The sequence below is a fragment of the Coregonus lavaretus genome (genome assembly GCF_964263955.1).
Source record: "Coregonus lavaretus genome assembly, chromosome: 3".
In the NCBI taxonomy this organism is placed as follows: Eukaryota; Metazoa; Chordata; class Actinopteri; order Salmoniformes; family Salmonidae; genus Coregonus; species Coregonus lavaretus.
In genome coordinates this window covers 63,387,104-63,401,631 of record NC_139990.1, presented here as the reverse complement: position 1 = coordinate 63,401,631, position 14,528 = coordinate 63,387,104, and the positions used below count along the sequence as shown (strand labels likewise).

Here is a 14,528-nt window from a genome sequence, read left to right as displayed (position 1 = left end):
CTTTTCCCAGAATGCTGCTGTGTGGTTGTGTACTGCTGCTCTTGGGCTCAGTCCTAGCCCATCCCCTGGACAAGATGTCACTGGATGCACAGTGGGACTCCTGGAAGACCACCCACATGAGAGAGTATAATGGTCTAGTGAGTGTCTGTCTGTCTTTCTGGCTGGCTGGCTAACTGCTCCTCACATTTATGCAGTGCTTTTTCTTTCAATTCTGCCTGTTCCTCCTCCTAAGGTTGGCAATTACAGAAAGATTACCTTAACTTGGATAACAAATACTCATGATTTTTCATATTTGCTTTGATGGTGAAAAATACTTTTGAATATCAAAGCCATTCATCATCATGAAATTAGTTATTATATAGTATGTCACTTAGACGTATGAGAACACTGTTATCTTTAAGTCAACAGTTTACAAACTATTGTGGAAAACTTCTGTATGTGTTGTTCTTCCTTGAAATGGTTTGTTATGATACCCTGCAAGCAAGAAAAGCAGGAAACATGAGAATTAATCCTCCGTTTAGAATTTCAACTTCCTTGTTTTTACAGTAAAGAGTTATCAGCCAAGATGTTAGGAACACAAGTATTTCAGTGCTATAGCTAACTTGACCTTACAAGACTACGTTTGGGCCTTATTGAAGAGCTCACTGCTTCAGGATGTGTGTGTCCCTCAATCTGTGGTCAGCACTCAGCACATTCCTCAGCAGTCAGCAGAAAACACAGAACAGCACGTTTTCCCCTACTACACGTTGAATCATTATTCCTAACACACAGTAATGAGTGATCGAAGGCACTGTAAAGAATTGACAATAAATATTTTCCTAACTACGTTTCACCTCCACCATTTTGTGTCTATATGAACCAGTTCATTTGCACTGTAGAGACTGTGAGCACCGGAACCAAATAACACATGAAAGGCCAGCTGTATGATTGACACCCGTGTTTTGTTGATGTTTTCATGGTAGGGTGAGGAGGTGATCCGTAGAACCATCTGGGAGAAGAACATGCGTCTGATCGAAGCCCACAATGAGGAGGCCGCTCTGGGGATTCACTCGTACGAGCTGGGCATGAACCACCTGGGAGACATGGTGAGTTAGTGAGCCACATCCTCTATGGGCGTTTTTTTTAGCATGCATGGAGAAAAAGCAACAAAAAAAGGGAGGGTCTAAAAAAGGGTCTAAGTAACTCCATATGAAAACATATGTCTGGAATGTTATGTTTAAGGGAAACTATTTCGTGTTTGCTGTCCTCGGTTATCCTTTCTAATCAGTGTCTCCCTACTGTCCACAGCTTATCATTTTGGATATGTGTTTCTAATACGAACAAGATCAAGCACAGGACAGAGTAGTGGCTTTTAGCTGATGCAGAGCACAGCCATCTGTGTTTTTACTCATGCAATGGCCTACTGATTAAAAGGGAGGCTGTTAGGTTAGTGACCATTAAATCTACCCCTAGCTGTGACATGTATGTCAGGTTGGGTCATGAGTGATGACTGTGTTAGCATGAGACTTGAACTCCTTGAACGGGCTGTAGATTAAATTGGGAGGGAAAAGCAACCTGATATATAGATGCTTGGCTTTTACTGCTTGGCTTCTATGCCACTCATTAATGCTTTGTCCATTTATTATCCATCGGAGTACCCAGAGATCAGTTCATCTGAGTGTCAGTTTCACTTCTATGTTGAGATGCGCTGTAAATAAAAGAAGAATGTACGGTACTTCCAGTTTCACAGAGACTAGCACTCACCTAACATGTTTCAGCACTCATACTCGTATCAGGGCATGATGGGTTTAAAATTATGTAATTATTCTAGGGTTTTTTCAATGTTTTTTTATTTAATGATCTCCAATGGGATTAATAAGCCATTGATCTATCTAAATGATAACTGCTGGACTATAAACATGGAAATACTTGTCCCTACTTATAGTGGGTAAATGGTTCATAATCTATTGCTATGCATGCATAATTCCCTCATCCTCATCCCACTCCTCTCCCCAGACGTCAGAGGAGATAGTTGAGAAGCTGACTGGCCTCCAGGTGCCCATGAACAGGGACCGTAGCAACACCTGGATCCCTGACAACAATGTGGAGAAGCTCCCCAGGTCCATCGACTACCGCAAGAAGGGCATGGTGACCCCAGTCAAGAACCAGGTGAGAGGATGGGAGCGAACAACAAAGAGCTGTTACTCGAGTCCATTGTTTCCCCTAGATGTATTTCTTATTTCCAAAATGTATTGCACAAAAATGTTCAATCAAGCTTAATTGAGGCCAAAATAATGGTTGTAGGTAGAGGGCAACAATCTAGGCAGAGTGTCATCTGAAGATTTTTAGGGGAAACACTGGGTTATAATTAACTCATTTCCTATTCCTCTTTGCTTTCAGTCAGTTAAGTCAGACATCTTTGTTTTCTTGAGGTAGCAAATGATCACAGTTACAGCACAGTCACGTAACCTGTCTAGGACAATAAAAACCCATGGTTTTTCTAATTGACTTAGACAAGTAAAGAATGTGTTTGATTATGAAAGGTAATTACTCATTATGATCTAAATTGGACACAAAGGCATTATTTATTATTTATGTAAACATGGTATTTAGTTAAGTGGTACATAAAGTACCCAGACTGAAATATGGAGTACATCTTTGCTACCAGGGAACACTAGGAGATCAGCCCTAGATTTATACCATTCATCTAATGAACATTAGGTCACTTTACATGAGCACTAATCGTCTGTGGTATCAACAAAGAGCCGTCAGGTTCAGGAGGGATGTGATAGATGGTCCTCTGTAGCTCAGCTGGTAGAGCACGGCGCTTGTAACGCCAAGGTAGTGGGTTCGATCCCCGGGACCACCCATACACAAAAAATGTATGCACGCATGACTGTAAGTCGCTTTGGATAAAAGCGTCTGCTAAATGGCATATTATTATTATTATTATTATAGATAGTGAGGTGTGAGTGCAGTATGTCTACCCTCTAGTGGTGAATAAGATAACTAGACGTTCTAAGGGCAGATGAAAAAAACAATATTTGCTCAAGGGCCTTTGACTCTCTGTCAAAGTGCACCTCCTTATGGACAAATTGGAGAAGGCAGCTCAGACCCTAATGTAAACGTTTTATGTCCCCTCTTTTTCAGCTCTCCTGTGGCTCCTGCTGGGCCTTCAGCTCTGCTGGGGCCCTGGAGGGCCAGCTGGCAAAGACCACAGGCAAACTGATAGACCTCAGCCCCCAGAACCTGGTGGACTGTGTCACTGAGAACAATGGCTGTGGTGGAGGCTACATGACCAAAGCCTTCGAATACGTTGAAGAAAACGGAGGCATCGACACAGACGAGGCTTACCCATACCTTGGCCAGGTAGGGGCATGGTTTGGCTAACATTGAAACAGAATGTGACTGTCGTTTTAGTTTGTTTGCCTAACAGCCGTTTTAGTTTGTTGAAATTACATTTTCAGTCAGCATTTTCTTACTATACGTCAAGTGAGTTGGAATGTGCTGGATGACATTTTCAGTTTCTGATTGAGCTGTCACATCACATGCTCTTTAACCAAAACAAGCTAATAATCACATGCTGTTAACCAAACAGTGCTAAAATGTATTTCTGTGGCCAATTCCGGGAAGTGGTGACGTCCATGGTCTTATGTATTCTCCAATGGCCTAACTACAAACAACACAAATACTTTGCTCACTTCCATATTGTTTAGTACTTTGCTTGCATGTAAGAAACATACCACACAGGCAATTCTTTCTTTACCACTTCTGTAGTTGTCCATATTTTCCTATGATATATAGAACACACCACCACCGATGTGCTATGAAGGTAATTTGTCATTTGCTAGCAATGTACAGTAGCATCAACATAGCATCAAGACCAGCTATAGTGGCAAGTCAGTAGGCCTGATCACCAACAATGACGAGACCATGCCGGCACTCTGCCGGCATGGTGCCAGGTAAACAACCTCTCCCTCAATGTTAGCAAAACAAAGGAGCTGATTGTGGACTTCAGGAGGAACCAGGCTGGACACGCCCCCATCCCCATCAACGGGGCTGCCGTGGAGACGGTCTGCCGTGGATACGGTCATCTCAGAGAAGCTGAAATGGTCTAACCACACAGACACTGTAGTGAAGACCTCAGGATGCTGAAGAAGTTTGTCCCTGAGGGCCCTCACAGTGTTCTACAGAAGCACCATCGAGAGCGTACTGTCGGGCTGCGTCAAAGCCTGGTAGGGCAACTCCAGCACCACGGACCGCAAGGCGCTTCAGAGGGTGATACGTGCAGCCAAATTCACCATTGGGTGCACACTGCCTGCCCTACAGGATACCTACAACACCAGGTGTCGCAGGAAGGCCAAGAAGATCATCTGGGACCCCAGCCACCCAAGCCATGCCCTGTTCTCCCCACTTCAATCACTCAGACGCGGGCAGTACAGGAGCATCATGGCAAAAACGGAAAGACTGGCCTATAGTTTCTACCCTCAGACCATCAGGCTGCTGAATAGCCACCACTAGTCAGCTACCTGCTACTCCCCCGATCGACATTCCCCTGCTACTCCCCCCCATGGACATCCCCCAGACACCCTCAACTCTCACTTACCTTACCTGCTACTCCCCCTATGGACATTATTTATCCTGCTGCTATTTCTATTGCTGTTTTTTTATTACCATTTTCATTATTTTATTTCACTTAGTCCTGCATGTTGGAGCTCGAAGCCTAAGATTTTCACTGGACCCTGCAATCACACCTGCAACCCTGTACATGTGACTATTAAACAATCTGAATCTGAATCATAAATAAACCAATCCATATCTTATCACTCTGTCTACAGGACGAGCAGTGTGCCTACAACGCGTCTGGCATGGGTGCTCAGTGTCGTGGTTTCAAGGAGATCCCTGAGGGAGACGAGCGGGCACTGACCAAGGCTGTAGCCAAAGTGGGGCCTGTGGCTGTGGGCATCGATGCCACCCTCTCCACCTTCCAGTTCTACCAGAGAGGTGAGTGACATTCTGCATCCAAGAACCATGGATAGAAGAATCAACCACTTGTAGTCTAGTGGTGTAACACATGACACATGCCAGTAGACTTCTAAAGCACATGCCAGTAGACTTCTAAAGCTTGTTGAAGCTCATTCCTTTACAATGTTATTTACTCAGGTGTGTACTACGACCCCAACTGCAACAAGGATGACATCAACCACGCCGTGCTTGCAGTGGGCTATGGACAAACTGCCAAGGGCGTGAAATTCTGGATCGTCAAGAACAGGTGGGTCACAGTGCACTGGGCTTATTCAATGGCATCAGGTAACACATTTCACACTGTTGACTTGAAATGTATTTTTTCAAAATCACAATTCATCCTCTTTATTCTCTCTCTCTCTCTCTCTCTCTCTCTCTCTCTCTCTCTAACAGCTGGAGCGAGAGCTGGGGCAATCAGGGTTACATCATGATGGCACGTAACCGAGGGAATGCGTGTGGCATTGCCAACCTGGCCAGTTACCCCATCATGTGAACATCAGGCAGCAGAGGGCACCATGGAAGCAGGGAAGCCAAACCACATATCAATGACTACACCCAGTATAGAAAATAACACTATGTTTCTGGAATAGCACATTCTAATGGTCTGGAGGTTTGAGTATCCCAGAGTTCTTTTGCAAGCACTTTGAAATGCCCTACTCATGTCTTACTGTTATATCATCAAACTGCCAGACTTCAATTGTAGTCTGATCTACAGTGGAACAACTATGATTGTGATGAGGAATGTGTGTAGTGCACAGCAATTTACATAGGTTGTATTCAGTGTGTCAGGTCAGGTAACATTGCTGTGCAATGGGAGTTTTGTCTCACTTTCCTGTCAATGCAAAAAGGGCTTAAACGTAGTAAATGTAAGTGTGTGTTGATCAAGATTACTCCTGGTGGGTTTTTTGATGATGTTTACTTTTTATTTTATTGTTCACCAAATTCTGATGATTGAATTGTAACATTGATTTCTATTAAATTGAATAAAAGGATTCATTTGAAATGAGAGCGTGTGTGCCTGTACATTTCCCCATTGAGGGGAAGAGAAGTGAAAGAAAGACAAACTGAAAAAGGAAGATTAAGGTTCCTGAGGTTTTTCAGCTATGTTAAGTATCTCAAATCAACAATCACTCATTGTCCCTTATTGTATAAATACACAACAATATGAAGGAATTATACATGTCATTTGTGTTGACTGTTAAATCTGGTGATGAATACAGTACAGATTAGAAGCCTTCTTGAGATCTTGAGATTGAGAGAATAAACAGGTGAAAATGGCACATAGTTTCATACCAGTAACACGTCTTCCTGCCTCAGACTCACCCCCTCAAACAACAGACTTCCTGTGATCTAGTTTTAAGGTCAGATGGAAGCTCTTGTATAGTTAATGAAGCGTTAATTGAATGTAATGTTTATGAATACACTGATGGCAATGTTTAAAAAAGAGATTGGCAGGTAGCCTATTGTTAAGAGCAATGGACCAGTAACCAAAAGGTTGCTGGTTTGAATCCCTAAGCCAAATAGGTGAGAATTCTGTAGATGTGCCCTTGAGCAAGTCACTTAACCCTAGTTGTTCATATATTTTAACAAATATTTAAGAACAGTGGGCTGGCTACTAGTCAGTATGATATCTGCCCATATATTTTAATATTTTCACCCTATCCTTCATAGAAGTCATACACATTATAATTAAGGGGTCTATAACATTGTTTTTAAATGCAGTGAGAAATAGTATTGCATTTACCATTGTCAACATAACAATTCGTTGATGACACATTAGAAATGGTCAATGAGGAAGTTCTACCACATGACTTTCACAGATAAATATCAAGCAGGAAAACGGATCCCATAGAAAACAATTGACGCGCCTTGCTCTCCTCTGAAGTCATCATCAAGTGCAACCGAGTTTTACAAGGTAAAACGTTTGTCAGTTTTCAGTCGAAGCGGATAGACTATTTCAAGTTCATAATGTAGCTAGCTAAACTCGTTTTAATTAGGTAATTTGTTTTAACTTGACCCTATTTAAAAGCATTTTCATAAAGCATTCGTTTTACTTTCGTTTTTAATTTGTCAATGCAACATTATTTTCTTATAACCATTATTGTATTTATGTTTTCTTCTTTCTGTGAAATTGTCCAATTCCTCTTTTCATTACAACCTTTTTTGTAACTTTTGGACAACATCAACGTTAATTAGTTGTACAGTTTCATAAACTGGGTGATTTCTACTGATAGCCTAGTGGCAAACCTACTGAGATACTTATTTAACTAAATAATAAGCATATCAAACGACACAATATGCTTCATTTTTATGAAATTATAGAATTTGACCTGTTTTGGGGCTTTCTTTTACGCAGTAGAGATCGGTTAACAACACCGGTGCGTCAGGTAGCCTAATCTTGAACACTGAAGCTTCCTATTGAATAGGCCATTAACATTTTTCTATATATAACGTTTTTGTAGAATCTGAATGATGGAGTTATTTATTTGATCAGTGTTAAAGACTGTTGATCAACAGTTTGCTTGCGCAACAGTTTCAATACCCGTTGATGGTTGGTCTTGTGACAAGCTGACTCATTGTGTATAGGCTACAGTAGTTCCCGTCGCAGTAAATGGTTATTGAAATTTGTTGAACTTATTTGTGGAACTTAAACTGAATTGAGTATTTGAGGCACACACACACTATTACTTCATTATTTGTATCCAAGATAAAACAATAAAATATAATTGCCTCCTGGTTGAATAATACTTTTTTATTTTCTGTGCAGGCATGATGTTGTGGAGACTGCTGCTCACTGCGCTATGTGGCACAGCAGTTGCCCTGTTTGACCCAATGCTGGAACAGCACTGGCAGGTGTGGAAGAAGACACATGGCAAGAACTACCAGACTGAGGTGAGATGAGCCAGCATCACTGCAAGATGTTTTGGCTAGGATGAGGCCAAGCTGCTACTATAGTGGCATTTACACAGGTTCTGTTTTCTGTATAGGTTGAAAGTACCACAACCTTTCCCAAATATATTCTTACATGTAACTAGCTAACACTGAATGCATTGTGATTCAACCTGTGTGGTTTACATATTTGAAAGTGTATTGTTTTAAAAGTCATAGACTGAGATTTTTCTACACCTGTGTGTGTGGATACTGTGTAGGTTGAAGAGCTGGGCCGAAGGGAGATATGGGAGAGGAATCTTCGGCTGATCAGCCTCCACAACCTGGAGGCGTCCATGGACATGCACACCTATGACCTGGGCATGAATCACATGGGGGACATGGTGAGGGCCTCAGGTCACTGACAATGCCAAGGGCCAGTTTGGAACTCAGACATCTGAAGTTGTTACTAAACTTAGTATCTACCTCCATAAAATTTGATAGTGCTTGTGTGGAATATGATTCCAAAAAATGTATACAGAATATGGTATGCTTTCAGTAGGTAATGCAGTCTGGCCTGGTTTACATGACGGAAGAGTAAAACATTTAGATTTTGTCGTTGTTTTCCGGTGTTCTATTTTCTTGGCCAATAGGTGTTGAAATGTTGCTAAACTGGTTTCCTAAAGATGAATGAGCATGACTGCAAATATACTTCCTTATGCCTCTAGTATGTATAACAAGTGGCTGCACCCTTTCATGAGAACGCATCTGATTTGTTTTCTGTAAATACACAAGCTAAAGTATCATCACATTGACCTATGTGCCTTTAAATGTATTTGTGATCCTGTTTCAACATGTATCTCCCTCCAGTTGATGTAGCCTTGGGTTCATGGGATGGGTTTATGATACTGATTATGTGTTGCATCTCTTGTCAACTATTTTCAGACCCAGAAGGAGATTGTCCGGTCTTTTGCCTCATTGCGTGTTCCTGCTGACCTCAAGAGGGAGCCCTCTGCATTTGTAGGATCCTCTGGTGCCCCCATACCTGATACTGTTGACTGGAGAGAGAAGGGCTATGTCACTGAAGTCAAAATGCAGGTAATGATGAACAGCTCCTTTATGTACTGACATGTACAGTGCTGCTTGAAAGTATGTGAACCCTACAGGGCAGGTCATTATTTTGCTATAAAGTATTAAAATAAACATATCAAATCCTTATCTAAACCCCAATTCGTAATAAAGACTTCCAAGTAAATGACAGAAACAAAAAAAAAAGATATATTTTCATTGTTTATTTAACAAAAGTGGTTTATTTAACAGAAACTCGGATTTGATGTGTGCAAAAATATGTGAACCCCTTCAGTCAATAGCTTGTGGCACCTCCATTAGCAGCGATAACTTGGACTAAACGTCTCGTTTGAGGGGTGTCTGGCATGAACTGCTCGCTTCAGGTCCTGCCACAGCATCTCGATTGGATTTAGGTCAGGATTTTGACTTGGCCAATCCAAAACACAAATCTTCTTTCTCCTGAGCCATTCTTTGGTAGATTTGCTTGAATGCTTTGGGTCGTTGTCTTGTTGGAAGACCCATTTTCGACCCAGCTTTAGCTCCTTGACTGATGGCCTGTCGTTCTGTTCAAGAATCTCCTGGTATAGCTCAGAATTCATGGTTCCCTTAATGATGTGGAGTCGTCCAGGTCCAGAGGAGGAAAAGCAGCCCCAGCTCTTGACATTCCCACCACCATGCTTGACTGTTGGGATAAGGTTATTTTGGTGGTAGGCAGTGTTGGGTTTTCGCCAAACAGTGTGATGTTGATTGTGACCAAAAAGGTCAATTTTGGACTCATCGGTCCAGAGAATGGACTTCCAGAAACCTTCAGGTTTGTCCAGGTGGTCTCTGGCAAAGTTGAGACGGGCAGTTTGGTTCTTTCTTGACAGCAGAGGCTTCTTCCTAGCAACCCTCCCTTGAATGGCATTTCAATTCAGTGTTCTTATTGTTGAAGCATGCACAGTTACCTGAGATGCAGTAAGGGAGGTCTGCAAATCTCTAGATGTTATGTTTGGGTTGTCTTTTGCCTGATTTATTATTGTTCTTGTGGCTCTTGGGGATATTTTGGAAGGGCGTCCACTTCTAGGCCGAGTTGCTGTCATGTTAAATGCTCTCCATTTGTAAATTACTTGCCTCACAGTGGACTGATGGAGCTCAAATCTTTTTGAGATGATTTTATAGCCTTCCCCAGACCGATGTCCTCTGAGATCTCCTTTCCTATCGGCACGGTGTGCTTTGCATTCACCTGGATGGGTAACACCAAACTGACCAGGTTTCTTATCTCTATTTATCAGAGTCCCACCCAAACTCTTTCCTAACGATCTCTCCTTTGATTGGTTCATTTGGTAGCTCATTTTTTACCCACCTCATTCTACATACCTACTTGATTTAACCAATGCAACTTGGGGTTCACTTATTTTTGCACCTGCACTAATTCCTTTTTAATTGTGTTTTTCTACTACACGCATTATTTCCTCTACGCCAACATATGGTATTGGTAAATATAAACCTGTTATGTCAGATCAAAAAGACTGGTTCTGATTAAATGAAGATTTCATGGTAAAAACTGAAAGAAATTTGTAATTACACAAGGGGTTAACATACTTTCAAGCAGCACTGTATGTGTAACTGATAGATGCACACACACACACACACACACACACACACACACACACACACACTACATGTTCATGTTTTTAAATGTATGTAAATTGTTAAGTATTTTGTCTGTAATGTCTTTTTTGTTGTGTCGGACCCCAGTAAGACTTGCTGTCGCCATTAGCTAATGGGGATCCTAATAAATCAAATCAAATCATATAACATTTGTGTACATGTGTACGGTTGTATGTATATCATAAATTATATGTACAGTGAGGGGGAAAAAGTATTTGATCCCCTGCTGATTTTGTACGTTTGCCCACTGACAAAGAAATGATCAGTCTATAATTTTAATGGTAGGTTTATTTGAACAGTGAGAGACAGAATAACAACAAAAAAATCCAGAAAAACGCATGTCAAAAATGTTATAAATTGATTTGCATTTTAATGAGGGAAATAAGTATTTGACCCCCTCTCAATCAGAAAGATTTCTGGCTCCCAGGTGTATTTTATACAGGTAACGAGCTAAGATTAGGAGCACACTCTTAAAGGGAGTGCTCCTAATCTCAGCTGGTTACCTGTATAAAAGACACCTGTCCACAGAAGCAATCAATCAGATTCCAAACTCTCCACCATGGCCAAGACCAAAGAGCTCTCCAAGGATGTCAGGGACAAGATTGTAGACCTACACACGGCTGGAATGGGCTACAAGACCATCGCCAAGCAGCTTGGTGAGAAGGTGACAACAGTTGGTGCGATTATTTGCAAATGGAAAAAACACAAAAGACCTGTCAATCTCCCTCGGCCTGGGGCTCCATGCAAGATCTCACCTCGTGGAGTTGCAATGATCATGAGAACGGTGAGGAATCAGCCCAGAACTACACGGGAGGATCTTGCCAATGATCTCAAGGCAGCTGGGACCATAGTCACCAAGAAAACAATTGGTAACACACTACGCCGTGAAGGACTGAAATCCTGCAGCGCCAGCAAGGTCCCCCTGCTCAAGAAAGCACATATACAGGCCCGTCTGAAGTTTGCAAATGAACATCTGAATGATTCAGAGGAGAACTGGGTGAAAGTGTTGTGGTCAGATGAGACCAAAATCGAGCTCTTTGGCATCAACTCAACTCGGCGTGTTTGGAGGAGGAGGAATGCTGCCTATGACCCCAAGAACACCATCCCCACCGTCAAACATGGAGGTGGAAACATTATGCTTTGGGGGTGTTTTTCTGCAAAGGGGACAGGACAACTTCACTGCATCAAAGGGACGATGGACGGGGCCATGTACCGTCAAATCTTGGGTGAGAACCTCCTTCCCTCAGCCAGGGCATTGAAAATGGGTCGTGGATGGGTATTCCAGCATGACAATGACCCAAAACACACGGCCAAGGCAACAAAGGAGTGGCTCAAGAAGAAGCACATTAAGGTCCTGGAGTGGCCTAGCCAGTCTCCAGACCTTAATCCCATAGAAAACCTGCGGAGGGAGCTGAAGGTTCGAGTTGCCAAACGTCAGCCTCGAAACCTTAATGACTTGGAGAAGATCTGCAAAGAGGAGTGGGACAAAATCCCTCCTGAGATGTGTGCAAACCTGGTGGCCAACTACAAGAAACGTCTGACCTCTGTGATTGCCAACAAGGGTTTTGCCACCATGTACTAAGTCATGTTTTGCAGAGGGGTCAAATACCTATTTCCCTCATTAAAATGCAAATCAATTTATAACATTTTTGACATGCGTTTTTCTGGATTTTTTTGTTTTTATTCTGTCTCTCACTGTTCAAATAAACCTACCATTAAAACTATAGTGTCACGCCCTGACTCTGGGGACTCTTATTTGTTGAGTCAGGGTGTGATTTTCTATGTTGTATTTTCTATGTTTTCTATCTAGTATGTCTAGATCTATGTTGGCCGCTGTGGTTCCCAAACAGAGGCAGCTGTCGCTCGTTGTCTCTGATTGGGGACCATACTTAGGCAGCCTATTGGGACTGTGTAGTTGTGGGATCTTGTTCCGTGTAAGGTATGTTTTGTGTTCTACCTTGGACTTCACGGTTCGTTTCGTTTGTTGTTTTGTCGTGTTGTTTATACGGTTCAAATAAACATGTACGCATATCACGCTGCGCCTTGGTCCGTCCCGTTCATCAACGAGCGTGACAGAAGATCCCACCAAACGAGGACCAAGCAGCGTGCCCAGGCGGAGAGAGTAGCCATGTCACAGGTGGGAAATTGGTGGTCATGGGAGGAGATATTTGCGGGGAAAGGGCCATGGGCGAAGGTAGATGCCCAGGCAGGAGAGGAGCAATGGCAACACAGAGGACGCCGGTCGAGGAAGAAGGCCGAGAGACAGCCCCAAGAAAAAAAAATTGGGGGGCTAAAAGGGTGGTTGGCGGAGCCTAGTGTTAGAGCAGAGCCAACTCCCCGTACTCATGCGAGGAAGCGTGTGACTGGGCAGGCTCCGTGTTATGCGGAGCTACGTACTGTGTCGCCAGTGTGCCGGCACAGTCCTGTATGTCCTGTGCTAGCACCACGCACGCACGTGCCGTGCGAAGATGGGCATCCAGCCAGGACGGGGTGTGCCGGCTCAACGCTCCTGGACTCCAGTACGCCTCCTCGGTCCTGCATATCCTGCGCCGGTTCTACGTACTGTAAATCAAATCAAATCAAATCAAATTGTATTGGTCACATGCGCCGAATACAACAGGTGCAGACATCACAGTGAAATGCTTACTTACAGCCCTTAACCAACAGTGCATTTATTTTTAACAAAAAAAGTAAAAATAAAACAACAAAAAAAGTGTTGAGAAAAAAAAGAGCAGAAGTAAAATAAAATAACAGTAGGGAGGCTATATATACAGGGGGGTACCGTTGCAGAGTCAATGTGCGGGGGCACCGGCTAGTTGAGGTAGTTGAGGTAATATGTACATGTGGGTAGAGTTAAAGTGACTATGCATAAATAATTAACAGAGTAGCAGCAGCGTAAAAAGGATGGGGTGGGGGGGCAGTGCAAATAGTCCGGGTAGCCATGATTAGCTGTTCAGGAGTCTTACGGCTTGGGGGTAGAAGCTGTTGAGAAGTCTTTTGGACCTAGACTTGGCACTTCGGTACCGCTTGCCGTGCGGTAGCAGAGAGAACAGTCTATGACTAGGGTGGCTGGAGTCTTTGACAATTTTGAGGGCCTTCCTCTGACACCGCCTGGTATAGAGGTCCTGGATGGCAGGAAGCTTGGCCCCAGTGATGTACTGGGCCGTACGCACTACCCTCTGTAGTGCCTTGCGGTCGGAGGCCAAGCAGTTGCCATACCAGGCGGTGATGCAACCAGTCAGGATGCTCTCGATGGTGCAGCTGTAGAATTTTTTGAGGATCTGAGGACCCATGCCAAATCTTTTCAGTCTCCTGAGGGGGAATAGGCTTTGTCGTGCCCTCTTCACGACTGTCTTGGTGTGTTTGGACCATGATAGTTCGTTGGTGATTTGGACACCAAGGAACTTGAAGCTCTCAACCTGTTCCACTACAGCCCCGTCGATGAGAATGGGGGCGTGCTCAGTCCTCTTTTTTTTCCTGTAGTCCACAATCATCTCCTTTGTCTTGGTCACGTTGAGGGAGAGGTTGTTGTCCTGGCACCACACGGCCAGGTCTCTGACCTCCTCCCTATAGGAGGCCTACCACTGTTGTGTCGTCGGCAAACTTAATGATGGTGTTGGAGTCGTGCCTGGCCATGCAGTCATGGGTGAACAGAGAGTACAGGAGGGGACTGAGCACGCACCCCTGAGGGGCCCCCGTGTTGAGGATCAGTGTGGCAGATGTGTTGTTACCTACCCTTACCACCTGGGGGCGGCCCGTCAGGAAGTCCAGGATCCAGTTGCAGAGGGAGGTGTTTAGTCCCAGGATCCTTAGCTTAGTGATGAGCTTAGAGGGCACTATGGTGTTGAATGCTGAGCTGTAGTCAATGAATAGCATTCTCACGTAGGTGTTCCTCTTGTCCAGGTGGGAAAGGGCAGTGTGGAGTGCAATAGAGA

The 14,528-nt window shown here is 43.5% G+C and overlaps 1 protein-coding gene across 1 annotated transcript in view; it reads left to right on the top strand.

Annotated features, from left to right (window-relative positions):
- Positions 1 to 14,528, top strand: part of LOC311108416 (uncharacterized protein) — a 29,123-nt gene that overhangs the window by 903 nt on the left and 13,692 nt on the right. Inside the window, exons 2-12 of the mRNA XM_084151041.1 lie at positions 11 to 137; positions 963 to 1,085; positions 1,996 to 2,148; positions 3,130 to 3,348; positions 4,818 to 4,983; positions 5,143 to 5,251; positions 5,398 to 5,493; positions 5,794 to 5,798; positions 7,772 to 7,896; positions 8,154 to 8,276; positions 8,818 to 8,970. Of these exons, the coding sequence (XP_084007167.1) occupies positions 12 to 137; positions 963 to 1,085; positions 1,996 to 2,148; positions 3,130 to 3,348; positions 4,818 to 4,983; positions 5,143 to 5,251; positions 5,398 to 5,493; positions 5,794 to 5,798; positions 7,772 to 7,896; positions 8,154 to 8,276; positions 8,818 to 8,970 (1,398 nt within the window). The 5' untranslated portion in view covers position 11. The remainder of the gene's footprint in view (positions 1 to 10; positions 138 to 962; positions 1,086 to 1,995; positions 2,149 to 3,129; positions 3,349 to 4,817; positions 4,984 to 5,142; positions 5,252 to 5,397; positions 5,494 to 5,793; positions 5,799 to 7,771; positions 7,897 to 8,153; positions 8,277 to 8,817; positions 8,971 to 14,528) is intronic.